General features: G+C 39.3%; 1 protein-coding gene across 1 annotated transcript in view; it reads left to right on the top strand.

Annotated features, from left to right (window-relative positions):
* Positions 1-17,823, top strand: part of TNKS (tankyrase) — a 128,049-nt gene that overhangs the window by 58,475 nt on the left and 51,751 nt on the right. Inside the window, exons 4-5 of the mRNA XM_058025218.1 lie at positions 6,162-6,198; positions 7,062-7,137. Coding sequence (XP_057881201.1) covers positions 6,162-6,198; positions 7,062-7,137 — 113 coding nt within the window. The remainder of the gene's footprint in view (positions 1-6,161; positions 6,199-7,061; positions 7,138-17,823) is intronic.

Raw genomic sequence — 17,823 nt, 5'->3', positions numbered from 1 at the left:
CCCTGGCAGAGGTTTTGCTGATCTGCACTATGTAAAACTGCAGATTTTTTGACGTAGTGCTTTCTGCCAGGCCTTAGAAGAGGCTTTTTTCTCTGGAGCTGTAAATCAGGAATGCTCTGCATTTGAGCTCTGTCCACTTAACTGAAAGATGTTCCAGGTAGGATGCTGCTAGCTCAGTGGTTTAGTGGAGTTGTGGCCAAAAGAAATTATGTTTGCTTATTTCTTTAACTTCCACACCCCTTTTAAAGCATATCCCTGAAAGACTTCACTATTTGCTGAGTCATTTTCAGTTTTTAAATTTCAGTTACAAATGTCTGCTTTGAGTCCAAATGCACAGTGCCTGACTCATCTCATAGAAGAGGCAGAGTTAAGGTGCCAAACCTTTCCTCCTTGGTAACATTCCTCCTTGCTGGAACTTGTTCTTGAAGGAATTATCTTCGGAGTTGCTTTTTTGTCACTTGCATATACTAGTGTAGCTTTGGTGGTTTTCATCCATGACAAGAGCTTAAAATTAGGGTCTTGCTGTGTTCCTGGTTGAGCCTATTTAGACAGCTTATAAAATCAGCCCATTTACTTGTGAGAGACTGCTGAGCAGAGAAGTGCAAGAGGCATAAAGAAATTAACCCTAAACAAGTGGGAAGTAAAGTATAATAGAATTATTAATGAAACCCGAAATTGTTATTTTTTGCTCCTCTTTATTCTCATGTTTTTCTCAGAGTACTAAGTTATACATGCCTTTTCCCAAACAATATTATTTCAACATACCTCCTTTTTTTTTGTTGACTCCTTTTTTGGACAGGTATTCCCTCTACCTGGTGTTATTTGGATGGTTAAAAACTTTCTTACTCTGATTTAACTCCATATTTTAGTGTCACCTGTTGGTTCACATATAATAAAAATTAAATGGGGAAGAAGGAACTGATTAGTTTTTTAATAGTATTTTTGGACCCTTCAAAAGCAGCCATGTTGAAAATAAAATTTAAATTTCTTAAAAAATTGCCAAAAAAATTTAAAATTAAAAAAAACCCCAAGCCTGAAATCTCATCCTCTCCCAATAACCCTAGCAGTCTCCCAGAAGCACAAAGAGTCTTGTGCTCTGATTATAACTTGAATATTTGTTTTAAATACTTACATATTAGTCAGAAGACCTCAGAGGATTAAAAAGGATGGTGTAAGTGATGTGTATCATTGATCACTCATAGATGTGTGCAGTCCTGGAGTGTCAGGGAAAAGGTGTATTTTAATTTATTTCTGTGGAGTTTTATTTCTTTGCTGAACTCTGCGTTGCTTTCTTTGTAGCAATGGCAGCCCAAATGTGGGGTTTCCATTGCCCTCCCTCTTGTTGCAGCACCATCCTTGTTCAAGGTCTTCGTTCTCAGGGACCTGCTTGGGTCCCTGGCCATGGACTGATAGAAAAACAAGTTCTCAGCCCTCCCAGATGCATCAGGACTCTGTTGTTTTCCCAACAACCCCATGCATTCCTGTGCTATCACACTATATGGTTGGAAAGGCACCAGAAGCACTTCTAAATGAGGAAAAATGGGAGGTTTTAATACCTGCTGTCTCTACTACTCTGGTGGAGAGCCCATGTCCTCTGTGTTGCTGGGTAATTGTGAATACTTGTTTGAAAAAAAAAAAAAAATGTACATCTCATGGGATGTATATTTTGAGGAATGGAAGCTCAGGTTTTCATGGCAAGCAACCAATAACAAGAGTTAGGTCTGCACATGGTCCAAGGTCAAATGTAGAGCTGCCATGTTTTGTAACAGAGCAAGATTTCTGCCCTGACTTCCAGTGCTGCTAGACCTGAGCTGCCAAGAGAGAACAGGAGGTCCTGAGGAGGTTACCTGAGATGACCATGAAACTTAAGGTGTTGAGCTCAGTGGGACCACTGTGCACAGGTTGCCCAGAGAACTGGTGGAGTCTCCATCCTTGCAGAGATGTAAAAGCCACCTGGACACTGTTCTGAGCAGGGCGCTCTTAGGTAACTCTGCTTGAGTAGAAGGGTTGGATGAGAGACCTCCAGAGGGCTCTCAGTCTCAAACATTCTGTGATACTCATGAATTTTCCCTGCCCAGCCTGTGGCCATGGTTGCATGTTCATAAGACTCGTGTTCCTTTGTCACAGGTCAGAAGCAGGGGATCATTGGCTGGCATAAAAATTTTCACTGTGTTTAAGTATTCTGGGGATTTAAATTTATAATTGTCTTTCCATGTAATGTCCAGCTTCATATGGAAAAACCTCTTTAATTTTTCAGTTTGGTTTAGAATATGTTAATCCATTTTGTTTCCATTATATGTTGCCATTGGATAGTAATGGCTTGGTTTAATTTGTGGCATTATTTTTTAGGAAATTGTCTTCACTATGGAAAGCTGATGTGATATTATGGTGAAGCAAAACCTGCTTTGTCCAGGTTGACATTTTAAGTCTGGCTGCTTTCTGTATTGGCTGATGTGTATGGAGGGATAGGAAAGGAATTCACCTTAATTTTGAGTGTAGATTCATTGAAAAAGCACTGTTGATTTGTGCCACACATTCAGATAGGTTTTTCAGTATTCCGTTGAAATTTCAAGACTTTCAGGAGAGACTGAAATAGGGTTATTTGTCTGTAAAAATAGATTCATTATGTTATTTTTTTCCCAGCTTCCCGCTACTGATCTGTTCAACCGCCAGGTGCAAGCAGCTACTGATGTCTGATAGTTAATAAGCATTTGCTAATTTGGTAATCAGCTACTGCAGAATGCAGCTAGGGCCAGACACAGCAGTGACAGCATAGCAGCAGCTGATCAGGAGTCTTGGAGGTAACTGGTTTTCTCCTGGGAGGGGAGCAGAAAGAGGGCTGGTTAGCTGCCTGATGGTAGCTGTGATCTGAGACGCTGATTATCTGTGGTTAGCTGTGGTGGCTTTCTCATTCCAGCATAAATGGAGCAGCAGTGGTGTGATCTGGAGCTGGGATCAAGTAGAGAACTTCATTTAAAGAATGCTGAGCAAGCTGTAGACAATGAAATTCATCAGATGCAGTGAATGCCACTGCAATCCCCATGGTTTCTGCTTCTCTACTAGCTTTTGTCTGATAAGATAGGAACAGGGACACTGCTTTGCTATGGCGCTCTCTGCTCCCCATTTCACACCTTGTCTTTGCCTTAAGAAATTCCCAGGCCAGCTGTCTCTGGGCTGCCTGGCATGTAGATGCCCTTTTACAAAACTATAAATTCTAACCTGCCTAGAGGAGCTCTTTAAGAGATGTTATTAGCTTAGTTAAAGTGGATTTGACATTCTTTGAACAGAAGTGTTATGTGAGGTTGATGGTCTGTATTCCTGTACTTCTGCTTAGAACTTGAAATTCATCTCTGCCCGTGCACGCATGGTTTGTTTTCAAACGCTTGCAAATGAATATTTGATGAGGTAGCTGTGGCCAATAGCTGCAGGATGGCCTTTGATGAGCTGCATGGCCAAGCGGCATTGGCTGTGTTGGCAGAGCCCTCTGCTGGGAGCACAGTCTGTGCCAGCAGCAGTCGCTCCTGCGGCCAGCGCCACCCGCTTCTCCCAAATGCCATCAGCCAGACCCCTCTCGGCTCTGTGCTGTCCCACCAGCTGCCTGCTCCAGTGCCCAAGGGGCTCCTCGTCATCCCACAGAGCCTCTGGAGTTCACTTGACCTTTTTTTATATTTTTTTTTTTTAGCAGACCTGGTGGTGGGCTGTAAATGCTTATATGATTTTAGGTTTTGATTTGCAAAATGTAGTGGCGCTTTGAGAGTAATAAAGTTAGCCAATTACAAAATAATGTTTTCCTAACCCTAATCAGTGTGGAAGAACCATGATGAATTTCAAAAATTGCATGTATGGATTCCTGTCTGAAAATACCTTTTTTAAAAAAAGTACTGCTTAGTAAAACTAACTGATCCAATTGGGCATACATGGGGACATTCCTAAATCAAGAGCTGCAGCTTTCCTTTTTCATTGGACAGTAAGGCTTCTGCTATTCAAAGTATTGGAGGAAACAGCTTTTGTGTGATAGAACAGTAACTTACTGAGCATGAAGGAAAAATGTTATTACTCTTCTCTAACATAGTATGTTCAAAAGCCTGATTATGACTCTAGATGCATTGCCAAACCAAACTGTGCAAAGAGGTATTTTAATCTGGTTATGTCTCTAAAGTGTTGATATAATGCAGGCCAATAACTCTACTGCAGGAAATCCAGCTGTTTGAGATTGTTGCACAAACAATGCAGTAGTAATAAAGGGTCTTTTTTTCTTCTTCACATGCTGGCCAGAGCTTTTCACTTAGCATTGATTTGAAACACTCACAACTGTGCCCAGTATTTTATCTTCATTAAAATAAAAAAAGAGTAAGATGTACCATGGCTTAGAAAAGGCTGTTGCCTGTGGTGGACAGGCCCCCCTTCTGAATGAAGCTGAAGAGTGGTAGAAGTCAAAGGCAGTCATATTTCTGTGTCATTTGATTTGTCTCATGATGAAGCTTTCCTTAACATAGACATAAATTCTTTCAAAACCTAGGTTTACCTTCCTGGCCTATATTTGAAATAACCAGTTTCACCTTTGCTTTGAACTTGCTTGCTCCATTGCTGGGGTTCAGCAACACAGAACAGCTCTGTTAGGAGACTCATCATGTGAGTGGCATGATGGAACTCCTTGCTGCAGGTTGTTGTGAATTCCCAAAGCTGAATATTATTCAGAAGGAAATTAAACACACCTGTGAAAGGAAAAATCACCAGTATGTTGAGATGTAGATATTGCTTTTGAAAATTCCCCATCTGCATCCAAGGGAACGGGCAGGAAGTGCATGGCTGCGTGTACTCACCCTCCTCCTCCTCCTTACCGTTGTGTGAAGGCAGGATGAAATAAAGGGGACTCCTTAAGGAAAAGTCTGGTTTTGATGTGGTTCCTGTAACCCTCTGCTGTTGGCTGGAGAAGCCTTGGTGGGGGGAGGACCAAGCTCTTCATGGTGGATGGAGAGTCCAACCCTCCTCCTGTATCTTACAGCTGTTTTTAAGGCATGTTTTCAGATGAACCTTCCATCTTACCTGCCATCCGATCTGGCATTTTCCATGGCCCAGTGCCTTTCCTTACCTGTAATGAGAGTTTCACTGGAGGCTTATTACAATTACGCATAGGAGGCAGCACACAGGGGTTTTTTTCCTCTTTCGTGACAGCTTCTTCTTCCTGTTTTTCTTACAGCATTTTGGTTAGAGGCTTTAATTCTCTGGCAGATGGTATACAGTATGTTTTTCAAACCCTCTACCTTTTGGGTCTAGGATACACTCTGTTCTCTGACTGCATAAAGCTGCTAAATAGCTATTTTTTCTAATTTCTGACTTGAAATTCCATTCCATTTCTATTGCACAATGTCATAATGATTCAGCTTTGTAGAATTCTGTCTTACTTCTGTAGGTTATCTTGTCCCATGCTCTTTTTAAAATACGAACATGCAGTTTTAATCCTGTGCTGCAGCAACCCTTGTGAGTTGTCTGTTTTAACTCAGGACTTCAAATATAAATGTTGCTTTAACATTACTCGTGGTTATCTCTAATCTGAGAGTCTCGTAGCAAAATCTGTTGCAGAGTTCATCCTCTTTTGTCTGTGCTTTTTATTTCAAACGTGTATTTTGTTGAAAAGTGGCTGATGATATAGTACCTAGATTTTTTTTAATAATCCGTGCTTTTCTAAAGAACTTAGTGAAGTGTAATATTACCATTCAAATAGGCAGGTGAGAGCCTCGGAGATCAGTAATTTGTACCTTTTCAAAAGCCGCACTGCCTTGCTTTGTCTTGGAATTTATTATGCTTCCCAAGTATAATGTGACATACTGAATAGGGCAGGGGGTGGGGACATTGTCTTCAGCTGACACGCTGCTATCAGCGGGACTGTGTTTCTGGACACAAGATTTCGCAGTCATTGGTTGTCCGAAGAAAGCCTTTCCATCTGAGGATTGGACAAGAAGATGCGTCAATTTGCTGCCCGTCTCCAAGGTACTGGTGATGCTGCCTCCACAAGCTGGCTAACGTCACAGCTCCATCACCCAGCGGGGTGTGGGCTTTTTTCTCCTCTTCTCTGTTTTAATTCTGTATTTGCTTCCTACTGCATTTCTTAATCTGTCTTCTGCCAAATGCTAACAGCATGATATTTTGCAATCATTTAGGTGAATACAAGAAGGACGAACTCCTGGAAGCTGCTAGGTGAGTGCTGCTTAGAATATAAAACATATTTTGGGGGTGGAAGCAGGCGAGGAAAAGGGGTTTTTAAAATAGTACTGTTTTGTCATTGCCTTTCCATGAAATGCTGCAAGCAAACCACTTAATTAGCATAAATCTCTTCAGACTTTCGTCTGGTAAAAATGTAAAAGCCTGTTTATGTAATTGAAATCCCCCACTATGGTGGTTATAAGGTTAATATTGAGTTTTTGCTTTAAGCTGCTTAAATCCTCTTTATTGTTTTGTGACTGTTCTTTTTAGGGGCAATTTAAATATTGGGATGTTTTTTTTCTTTGGGTTTTTACTGCTACCATAGGATGTATTTTGAAAATAGATTTTATCCGAACAGAGCATAAGGAAGCCTATACAAAAGGTGTAAAGTTCAATTGTATATTGCAAAGGTGCTTTTCATCCTTCCTTCTGACTGCACAAGACCATTTTACATAGCCTGTTAACCCTTCTAAAAAAATTTTCTGGATATTGGTATGTAGCTGTTTCAAATGTTATGGGTCATATGCTATGAAAATGCGTTAAATCAGAACATTTATTTCAACAAATGGCTTTCAGAGGATCTGTAAAATTAGAAAAAGGAAATACATGGTTAAGGAGAGAAATTGAGGTGTTTTTGTATGATCTTTTGCAACACATTTAACTGCAAATGTAGTATTCTTTTTTGTATTTACCCTTGGTTTTGAAATGTTCAAAAGATTCTTTAGCCATCCAACATTCTCGCTGCCACAGTACAAATTTTAAATATACTGTACTTTGCAAAATACTTGCTAAGGAGATAGATATCAAAGAGCTCTGCCCTTTTCCCACCCTTTCCATAATGTTCTCCTCATTTACAGGAGTGGTAATGAAGAAAAGCTGATGGCTTTATTGACTCCTTTAAATGTGAACTGCCATGCAAGTGATGGGCGTAAGGTAAGTTAATACCTGCTTTATATTTCAATTATTTAAGAAAGGCCAATTTAAGCATGCTGGTAAGCATAGATGTATAAACCAGGAGGGTGTATGTGGGGGGGGGAACCTGTGATGCCTTTTCACCATAAAATTAAACATTGGTATACTTGACACTGGCAGCTGTGACAGATTAAGTCGGCAGACGTGGGTTTTGTCTGTGTCATTCAAGTATCAAGCACTGGTCTGTATGTAAACAAAACTTGAGGATCTTTTGTAAGGAAAACAAAATGTACTGTTGCAGATGGAGAAAATTACTAAAGGAAGAAAGTTATTATTTGTATTTGAACATTGTCTGGGTGAGGTGCTTGGTATTCAGCTTAGCTCCTAATACACTGCCACATAGACTGGCACTATATTGCTATGTTTAACACCTTCTGCATTTTTTTAAATTTGACATTATTGTTTTGACTTTTTCTGGCAGAGATGTTTGAATGAGTTAAATTAAGAATTAGGCTGAAACTGGAGGAGGGAAGAACATACGGAGTGAGAAGCAGATCCTATGATTTTTGATGGTTTAGTAGATTTTGAGATGATAGTCTGTCTAGACTGTTGATTTACAAATGTTGGGGGGTTTTTGTTTGTTTGATTTTTTGGTTTGTTTTTTTTTTTTTTTTTTTTTTTTTTTTTGTATTTTTAAATTGTACTAGAATGTTTTTAATATGTATCTGTTAAAGTGTTTCACCTGTAACAGTACATCTCATTTTTGGAGAGAAAAGCATGGGAGTGTTTTCTTTTCTATTTTTTTTTCTAATTTTTGATGGGGTGTGTTGGAGCGTAGTATAAACCTTTGCCCATCCTGGATCTGTTGAGGAACAGCCCAGTACCACTGAAATCAGTAAAGATGGGTTAAGTTACACTTTTGGTTAAAAGGTATGCTGTTACTGAATATAAAAAAAATACAGCTCCATTGTACAAAAATTCCTGTTTTTTATAGACATTTTTCAATGTTTCTCAGTTGTAATGGCTATCATACATACTATGTGATGGAAAACCCAGCAAGTTTTTTGCTTATTTACATTTATCACTGATTGAAAGTTGATGCATCTTCCAGGTTTCGAAAGCAATTGATTTTATGAACTGAGGACAGGCAATTGAGCAAGGGCTTTATTTAATTTAGCAGTATTGAAAATGATGAAATACTCTCCACATTTTAAGATTAAAGATATTGCCCATATTTCTTGAATTTCCTTTTCTTATTTTAAGACTTTGCTGTTCAAGTAAAAATGTATTTAGGTATTAATAGTGCCCTCTGTTATAATTAAATGGGGTGGTGTAGAGCAGTGCATTACTGAATAATTCAGCCCCCATCGCTATTGATCTAAGGCCAAATGCAGAGTTATGTCTTCTGTCAGCAGGGCAAAGAATGAGCCCTTGCAGATGTTTTCTTGAACATTTATCACTTCAAAGTAAAAATTAAAAAAAAAAAAACCAAACATCTAAAATTCATATTGAGATAGCAGAAATTGAGATAGCAGCCTCTGAATTAGTTAGGAAATTTGTGCCCAAAGCTTGGAAAGCATATTGCAGTTAAAGTTCCTGTGTGTGGAGACTTTGAAAATATGTTTGGTTGGTTTTTGGTAAGTGCACTGGTTTTTGAAGCACCTTTTAAGATGCCTTGCCATTGATATTAATTAGCTTTTTAAAAATTATATCTACCAGATCTATTTTTTCTGCCACCACATATGTACAGGAAGGTTGGAAAAACCTTACTCTAAACATATGGAAGGTTTACTAATGCTTTGTAGTAAGCATGCTGTATAACTGTGAAGTATTTAATTTGTAAACCAAAGTGCTCATGTCCTGTTCTAGTGCAAGATCACTTGAGGTTTGATCATTTTAAGCTGTGCTGCAAATTAACTGAGCTTATCAATGGAAGTGTCCACTGGTGTAGCTGCCTGTAGTTGATCTGTGGTGATTTACACTAACCGAGGATTTGTCCATTTTGGAAGTTGCTTTTTGCATTCCTTGATGCCTTTAGTAATTTTTTTTGCAGATCTTCTGAGCATTCAAGCCTCAAGCTTAGGACAGCATAAGGCCACAGTTTGAATGCAGCTCTCAGGCCAGGAATGCAGACTCTGCAGATTGGCCCGAGATTCTCAGCATCATGCTTGTTCTGCAGTACAGCTGTACCCACACTCTTCCCTCAGTCTGCTTACCTTTTTCTTCAGTCTGTGCATTCCTTGATTTTCTGAGATGTCCAGCTCTAGTCTAGTGGTAAGGGAACACTTGCTGTGTGGGTGAAGAAATTGGGTTCCAGTACTGAATGGGTAATTATTTTTTCTGGATTAGCAGATGGTTATATTTTTTCATCGTACTTTGGGGTGCAAGTGTGTACAGTTTAGTTTTTTCCCTCTGGAGGATTTCTCTCATGCATACTAACATCTGGGGTTCTGGATTTCTCAGACACCACATGTGCTGTGAAGTTGTGCTTTATAGAATGGGTAGAAGGAGTGGAAAACTGACAGTATCTTGCTGGTTTGAAACCAGCTAAGGTTGGAAATAAAAAAGATTTATTGCATTCTGGGTGCTGCTTGCAGCCTTTTTGGAAAGTATTGACAGCCAGAGTCTGATTCCTACTGGACAGGATTCCATGATTCTAAAACAGTTACATCTGGTGCTGATAACCATTGCTCCATCTGTTTATTTAGGATAGAGGTCAAGACAAATAGGAATGAAAACTGGACTTCCTTCTTGCCCTCCAAAGTCACAGTTTAGGTAGGTTATAGTCATTGTAGAAATGTTCACATTACTGAAGCTTTTGAGCTGCTTTCTGAAGAGGGAATATATTCTGTGTGACTTCCCTTGCCATTATCTTCTGGAGGGAAAAATGAATTAGTGTGCAAAACAAAGAGCAATTTTAAACATCAGCTGAAGTCTTCCTGTGTACCAAGTATCATGGTGGTTTTTGGGAGTTTTGATGACCAAAGAAAATCAGCAATAATCATCTCAGGAACTGCAATTTCATTAAGCTAGGTAATGATTGATTTTTGTGCAAGTACTGGCTTATGTGCATATTCAGTGTCTGTCAGGGCACAAATAATGAGCTGTATAGTGCAGAGCTATATGGTACTGTGTAAGCAAATTAGTATTACACAAGGGTAAATTTTACAAAACCTGTTTTTTTTTTAAACTGTCTTATTTGTTTACTTTTTAAAAGCAATGCTTGAGCTGAAATATAATAGTGATTTTTCATGGCAATTAGACCTGCTTTGATGTTGGTGTTTTTTAACAGGAGACTGTTAATTTGCAGTTGTTAGGATGTGGTGTTGTAAGGCAACATTTACATATTGCATCATTTCTGTTCACATTGCCTCACCAAGCATCAGAACAGAACTTAGACACAGTGCACATCACCTGCCTATTGCTGTGGGTCTGAAATTTCCCTGCATCCCAGCCTGTGCATTCTGCTGGTCTCCTTGGTCTTCACATTATCTGTAGAAGTAATGACTTCTAGAAGACAAGCCCATGGTGTTGATGTTAGCAGATGGTAATGAATTTCACACTGTTAAGAAGCCAAGGCATTTATTTATGTGTCTGTATATGTAAAGGTATGTCAGTTTTAGAGCCCCTGTTATTTTCCCTCAAATATTTTCCTCTGGGGTTGTCTTTTTCAAGGCTTAGTTATGAGTGAATTTCCAAAAAATTATTTTTGACCATTTTAAATCACCGGGTTCCTCTGCTGGAAATTAACGCTGTATTACTTCATCATGGTAGCTGGATTTCTGACTTATTACAACAGTCTCTGCTTACCTAAATCAGCGGCAAGAGACAGGTTTAAAATTGCACATACAGTGTTTGCAGGTTGAGTAGAAGCACTTAGTCCACTTATTTCCTTCAGGAAGGTGATGTGAACACTTGAAAGCTGTTTAAGGAAGAAATTGATGATGCCTCCATTTTAAAAATGCACAAGTATCTGACCTGATAAGAAAGGATTGGTTTCAGCAATTCAGATAAGAACTCTTTTCTACAAGACACTTCCCCTGTGACTAATCATAGCTTTCCAAAGTGATCTGCATCCAGCTGACATGGTAGCTATTAGCAATAGGAGGTTGGATTTTTGGCTGTACATGATATCCTGCTCCTACACTACATTATACACTCTCAGATCATGCTGGCACTAAAATACTCAGGTGTTGGTTGAATAAAACCTTTTCTTATGCAAGGGAATCCTAGGGAACTCCTCTATTTAGGAGTTACCCAAAAACCAATTCATTGGGTGGTCTTCTCAAGGTGCACCTCTTGAAGTAGAGCAAATATCTAATATTTTGAGCTCCTAGGACCATAGAAAAGTCATTAACTGAAAAATAAGATGCTTGCTTTGTACTTTGAAGTAAAGTTTCTGTTGCAGTTGTGTTTTGTATTTACATTTTGTATCAAGCATATGAAAAACAGAGAATACAATGGCATAACCCATGACAGTGTGATCTCAGGTATTAGTTCAACTTGAAGCAGGAATTGCTACCAGAAGGCAGCACAGAATGCAGTTCCTCCACAGCTCCATTGTTTTCTGTCCTGCACCTTCCCTCCCCACTTCCTTCTTTGGAAACTAGAAATGTCATTTTTGCAACAGGTGAATCAGGGATCCTGCAAACAACACACCTCAGTTTTTCCTTGCATGGGACCATCTCCAGTACTGTGGATAATGTAGTGATCCCATGGGAAAAAAAATAGGCAATTAATTAAAATGCCATTTCTATCATGCACGTGGTCACACCTCACTTATTTGCACTGTTGTCTTCTGACTTGTAGTGTCCTTTTGTTTATTCCCAGTTTTCAGTCCTTAAGAGCTCCCAGTACCAGTCTTTGGTATTTTGCTTCTGCATTGCCTTTGTGGTTACACCTTTCCAAACTAGCTGTAGACGACCCTGGATCCAGAATACCAGTAACAGGCATTTTCATTAAACTTTGTGAGTCACAGGAGACATACTTGCCTCTTGGGTTTGACTGAGGCTGTTGCTTCAGCCTGTTCTTTCCTGCCATAGGGATATTGGTTTTTCTCATGCGTAGCCTCATTCCGGTTCATTGGCGCAGGGTTCAGATGTAAGAATTCCAAGTCTGAGAAGTCTGCAATGCAGTGCTGAGTAGCAGCATCCTTGGCCTGAGGTAACCACTGCAAAAGATCTTGAGAACAAAGTGCCCCTCAGCTTTTGCTGTGGGACATCCCTGATACCAAGTAGCATTGGTAGTAAGTAGTGTTTGGATGAAATTGCAGATTCTTTCTCTTGATTCCTCTGTGTCTTTCTCTCTAGTGAGAGATCAGCCTGTAAACAAAGGGCTAGTAAAGAGAAATTAAATTCTAACAAGATCAGGTGAGTTATGTCTCCTCTTACCAGGGAGTCTCCAATTTGCTGCTGGTAAGTGAATTTGCCAACCCCTGTTCCACAACTTTGGTTGTTTGCAGCCATTTTCAAGAAAAATCCTGCAATTGGAAAGAGAATTGGTATAGCTTCCAATTTCTGAGTCTGTATGGAACAATCGATCCACATTTTCACAAGCTTTCCCTTTACAGTTATTAAGCCTACAGACTTGGGTAGAGGTTTAAATTCCCTTGTAATATGCTTGGCTCTAGGAGCTGGGGGTTGAAGAAAAAAGCCACGTACTGCAAGATGTGAACACATTGTGTGCTGGTGAAACTGTAAACCTTCAAAATTGTGTGCATTTTTCTTGTCCTGTGAAATAAAAATCAAAATTAATACCACATAAATCCATAGGTCCCTTTGTTCTGTAATCTGTCATAGAGATTATGTTCAGATGGGTGTGGAACATATTTTGGAAGAAACTATTTCACATAGAATAAAAAAAATGTTGTTTGAGTATTGGGAAAATCTACTTTTCTACAGAAAAAGCTGTTTATTTGAGCAAAAGACTTGTGAACAGATAGGCAGTGTAAGGCCTTGTCATGCCCAAGGGTATTTCTGATTGTCAGTGTGGACTTTACATGTTTGTAGTTTTTTGTCACGTGTAATATCACACCTAGTTTCTCAATTTGCATTTTGTCTTTCTCAAGGTTTTATGAACTCTTCTGCTGGTATACATTATTTGTGTGGCTTGTAAATACAGTCCCTACTCTTAAGGCTTCTCTACAACAAAAAAATAACTAACTGGTGCAAAGAAGAGGAATCATCCAGAATAACAGTTAACTGTGTATTATTTTTGGTTCAGAATTCTTCTTCATTAATCTAGTAAAATGGAAAGATTAAAAACTATTTATTGAAATGTAATTTTGTTTCAGAAAAAAGGAAAGCTCTACAAATCCAAAGCAGTTATTTCAGAGTAACTGGAGAGACAAGCCCTTGCTAAATCTGCTCACTTTCTGCTTACTAGCATAAATGTCAGTCTGGTTTTGATGAAATGCTTTAGACTCAGTTTTGTGGGTGGGGAACGTGCAGATTTTGGTTTCTACATTTGTGGTCCTGCAGGAATTTGCCAGAAGTTTCCTGATGTGCAATTATAGCACTGTGGAACTGCAGTTATCAAAATAAGCAGTAGCCACACAGTTTGTTAGCTGATGTTGGCTTGTGTAACGCTGGCTGTGGCTGATGGCTTCTGGACACTGCAGCCTTTATTGGCACTGATCTTGTGTGTGTTTCATGAAATACATGTGTATCAAGGTTATATCTAGGGCTGTGAGCTGGTAGATTGGTAAAGAGAATCACAGAATGTCTTGGGTTAGATAGCACCTTAAAGATCATCTAGTTCCAGCCTCCTTGCTATGGGCAGGGATGCCTTCCATCAGACCAGGTCAAATATTTTAAATCAAATCCTGTATGCAAAACTGAAGGTATTTTCTGGATTTAGTTAATGGTGTACTGTTAAAAAAAAAAAAAAAAAAGGTGATATTTCCAACATTACAAGAAGGTTACAAAGCAAGTGTTAAGTGTCATAAGGTTTGTGTTGTGCCTTGGGCAGAAGTGCCCAATGCTTATATGTACAAAGAACATTCAAAAATTGTCACAATTGTGTTTTGTCTTTAAAACACTATTTTATTTGTTATAAAAAGATAGTTCCCAGGCTTCATGCATGTTAGAAAAAGTGACAAGTTATGCACTTTGTTATGCTGTGATCCTGTCTTACTTCATCTGCCAAGCATGATCCAAGTGGGTAACACAAGAATGCCTCTGCAGACTTTGTATGGTATAGATGACTTGGCTTAATTTCTGTCCCTGGTGTCACTTAAAACCTTTTATATCCAAGGATGATACCTTTTGAATAAAATGTGAAACTGATCTACTTGATTTAGGTTTCTGAGATCCTAAATATTTTCCCTAATTCATTTCAGTGGGTATCCCTTCATGTATTATTTGAAGTGTATTCTATCATGTCCACGAATAGAAATTGTGCACCAAAGGACCAGAAAGAAATTGTTTACACTGTCATCATTCTCTTTGTATTGTTCTCTAAAATACAGGAACTCTCATTTATTAGATGTTAATTAATGTGCTCTTCAGGAGGCCTCAAATGTGTTAAAGGCATGGGGGATTTTTATACCTGAACTGTTTTCCCCTTGATGATTAGCTTCACACAGGAGATGACTTCCTGCATTAGGCTGTTATCCATCTCTTGTCAGGAGAAAACAAGTCAAACTGGCAGATTTGGGCAGAGCTGCCATGTAATATTTTATGCACATTAACTAAAAGCTGTGTTCTGATTTGGCTCTTAACAGCTCACAGAGCATCCAGAGGCCGAGTACCGATAATATTTCTTCTACTGCGATCTCAGGGGTGGAGCCCTTTCCAGAGCTTGCTGAGATTGTTTTGAATTGAAATGCAGCAGCTCAGTCCAGGGACTGAGTGCATTTAAATTCTGTATATGGTTGACTATAGTGAATACTGTAGGTGGTATTTCCATGCTTGGTGTCACTTTCCTCTCAAAATCCCTGCATGGGAGCATAAGAAGTACTGAGAAGCAAACTGATCTGCTTTCTTGTTGCTTTTTGCTTTGGAGTGTGGTATTAGTGTACTTTGTGGCCTCCCTCTGTTGTGACATCTATCACTTCGTTGTACACTATTTCACATCTCTCTGTGCTATTGTGCAACCACCTGAGGACCTAACATCATCTTCCTAATAAACCACTGGTGAGGATTTAGTTAAAAAACCCATTGGGTACCTAATGTAACTTGTATGTGTTGGCTTACCCTTATGCATGTGCTTGTTGTGCTTCAGAAAACCCGAGTTTTTGACTCTTCCCGAGCAGGTTGTGTTTATGCAGGTGTTCACTAATTCTAGCTGTTATTATATTGTATTTTTGCTTGTGCAAACATCAAGATTACGGCCCTCTGTGTAGTTCCCCAAAATGTGCACTAATGATTGGTTTGTAACTTCTGTGTCTTCACATACCAAAATAATCTTAGGTGAACATCATATATAGCTAGTAATTCACCTGTTTTATTCTCCTGTGCTCTAGAGTAGACCCAGTTTGGTCCTGGCAATTTGTTGATGTTAATTTTGGTTATGGGGATGGCAACCTCTTCTATGCTTAATTCAGAGAGATCCTTTGCCAAGCTTCTCCATGCTCCCAAATATGTACATGCTCACTCACCTGGATTTTGGAATAAGACTTACTGTTTTTTCTAAGATGTATGGCAAACAAAAAGATCCTTCAGGTCTTCACAGTGCCTTCTTCCCTGTAAGATCTCAATTTCTTGCCCTAGCATCTCCTTGCCCCACTGAACTGGCTGGTGCATTTTGTGCTCCTAGTTGGTTGCAAGAAATTATGTCTGGTTTGAGTCCATTTCACCAGTTACTACTTAAACTGTTTTTGCCTGTCTACTTGAATTTTTTACCTCTAAACTACTGGAGTTTGTGGTCCTTGTGTTTTTCTCCAGCTTGTAAATTCAGCTTTTTGAATGTCCTGTTAATTCTAGTAAACTCTTTTAGCTTGCTGTTGGTCATACTGGCTTCTTTCACTATATCAAGCCTTTCCAGTAGAAGGTATCCATTAGCAAAGTGTCTCTAGTATTGCCTTCACTAGCAGTTTTTGTGCTGTCTGTAAGGACATAACTTTATTACTTACTAATTCCAGCTTATTTTTAAAAACTTGCCATTTTTTTCATAGCTCCACTTTATGAAGGCTGGTGCCTCATGTTGGATTATTTTAGCAAGCATTTCCCCTGAAGATGACTTGTATCTGAGTGTGTTATAGCTGCTGTTAAAGACAACTTCTACTGAAAAGTTTTGCTTCAGGTGTCATTTGGTACCATCCCAGTAATTGCATTTACCCATGGGGTGTTCCAAGCCACTTTCTCTGTAGGAGATATCGCTGATATCATCCAAACATTTCACCTCTTAGGTCACCCAAAGCCCTTGTGTTTTCTGCCCTTGCTGTCTCTCTGATTTCTCTCAGCACATCAGGTATCACTTGCTCATACAACCCCATCACTGACTTCAGAGGTTGTATGGATAATTTATAGTGATCAATTTAGTTCTAAATGAAAAGAATTGCAAATAGTTATGTGCAAGGAGAGATGTATTTACATAACCATTTTAAAAAGTATTGTTTAAGTTGACTGAGCAGGCAGCAGATGAAGGATAAAAGGAAAGGAAAATGCCAAAATGCATTGTAATTGATGATGGATGTGTCATTGATGAGCAAGAATATTGAGGTGATTTGATTAGTCTTTTCCAAGTAATATTATATGCAACTACTTAAAGCAACTTATTTCTTACAAGTGAAATACTTTAAAATATTCATATTCTAGTAACCATCTTTTCAATTGGAATTACAAGAAAAATTCTCTGCCTTTTTCCCTGTATTTTGCAAGGCTGCTCTTCAAAAGGAATGATAAAGGCTATTTGATTGGATTATAAAGTAATTTAATTCTAAAATCTGCAAATTATCGCTGTAATGCACAAAGGACATTTTTATATTTAATTTTAATAATTATTTTATGTTTCTTATTTTAATTAAATTCCAAAATATAAGGTATGTTTATTTCATATGCAGCACTGGAGCTGAAATGCAGTCAACATGCAAGTGTTGCTCATTACAGTTTATTCTGACCCAAGTTTCAATAAAATTATTGAAGTGCTGATTTGACAGAATGATCAAATTAATTTATTCCTTCTTAATAATGTGATAATATTATGAACTGAAGTCCAGAAAGTTTCTAGTTGGAAGGGGAAGGTGGGGAAGCAAAGTAAATACATCAAGGAGAAGTAGTAAAAATAATAAGATAGGTAAAAAGAAAAGGGAAATAAAAGCTTATTAGTTGACTGTAGTAGGAAGAACATTTATGTTTGTACAGGCTGGAACGAGAGGCTGGAGCAGCGCTGCAGGAAGGGAGCTGGGGGTGCTGGTCCAGGGCATTGAATGTGGGGCACTGAGCCCTGGCAGCCAGGAGGGCCAGCCCTGTCCTGGGGGGCAGCAGGCACAGCCAGGCAAGGGAGGGGATTGTCCTGCTCTGCTCTGAGCTGGGGCAGCCTCACCTCCAGGGCTGGGGGCAGCTCTGGGTGCCACAACATCAGACAGAGCCTGAGCTGTGGGAGAGTGTCCAGAGGAGGGCAACAAGGATGGCAAAGGGCTTGAGGGGAAGCTGTGTGAGGAGGGGCTGAGGTCACTGGGGCTGTTCAGCCTGGAGCAGAGGAGACTGAGGGGAGACCTCACTGCAGTCACAACTTCCTGGGGAGGGGAAGAGAGGGGCAGGCACT

The sequence above is a fragment of the Melospiza georgiana genome, chromosome 5, assembly GCF_028018845.1.
Source record: "Melospiza georgiana isolate bMelGeo1 chromosome 5, bMelGeo1.pri, whole genome shotgun sequence".
Classification (NCBI taxonomy): Eukaryota; Metazoa; Chordata; class Aves; order Passeriformes; family Passerellidae; genus Melospiza; species Melospiza georgiana.
The sequence above is the reverse complement of the archived record's forward strand: the minus strand, read 5'-3'. Positions and strand labels throughout refer to the sequence as shown.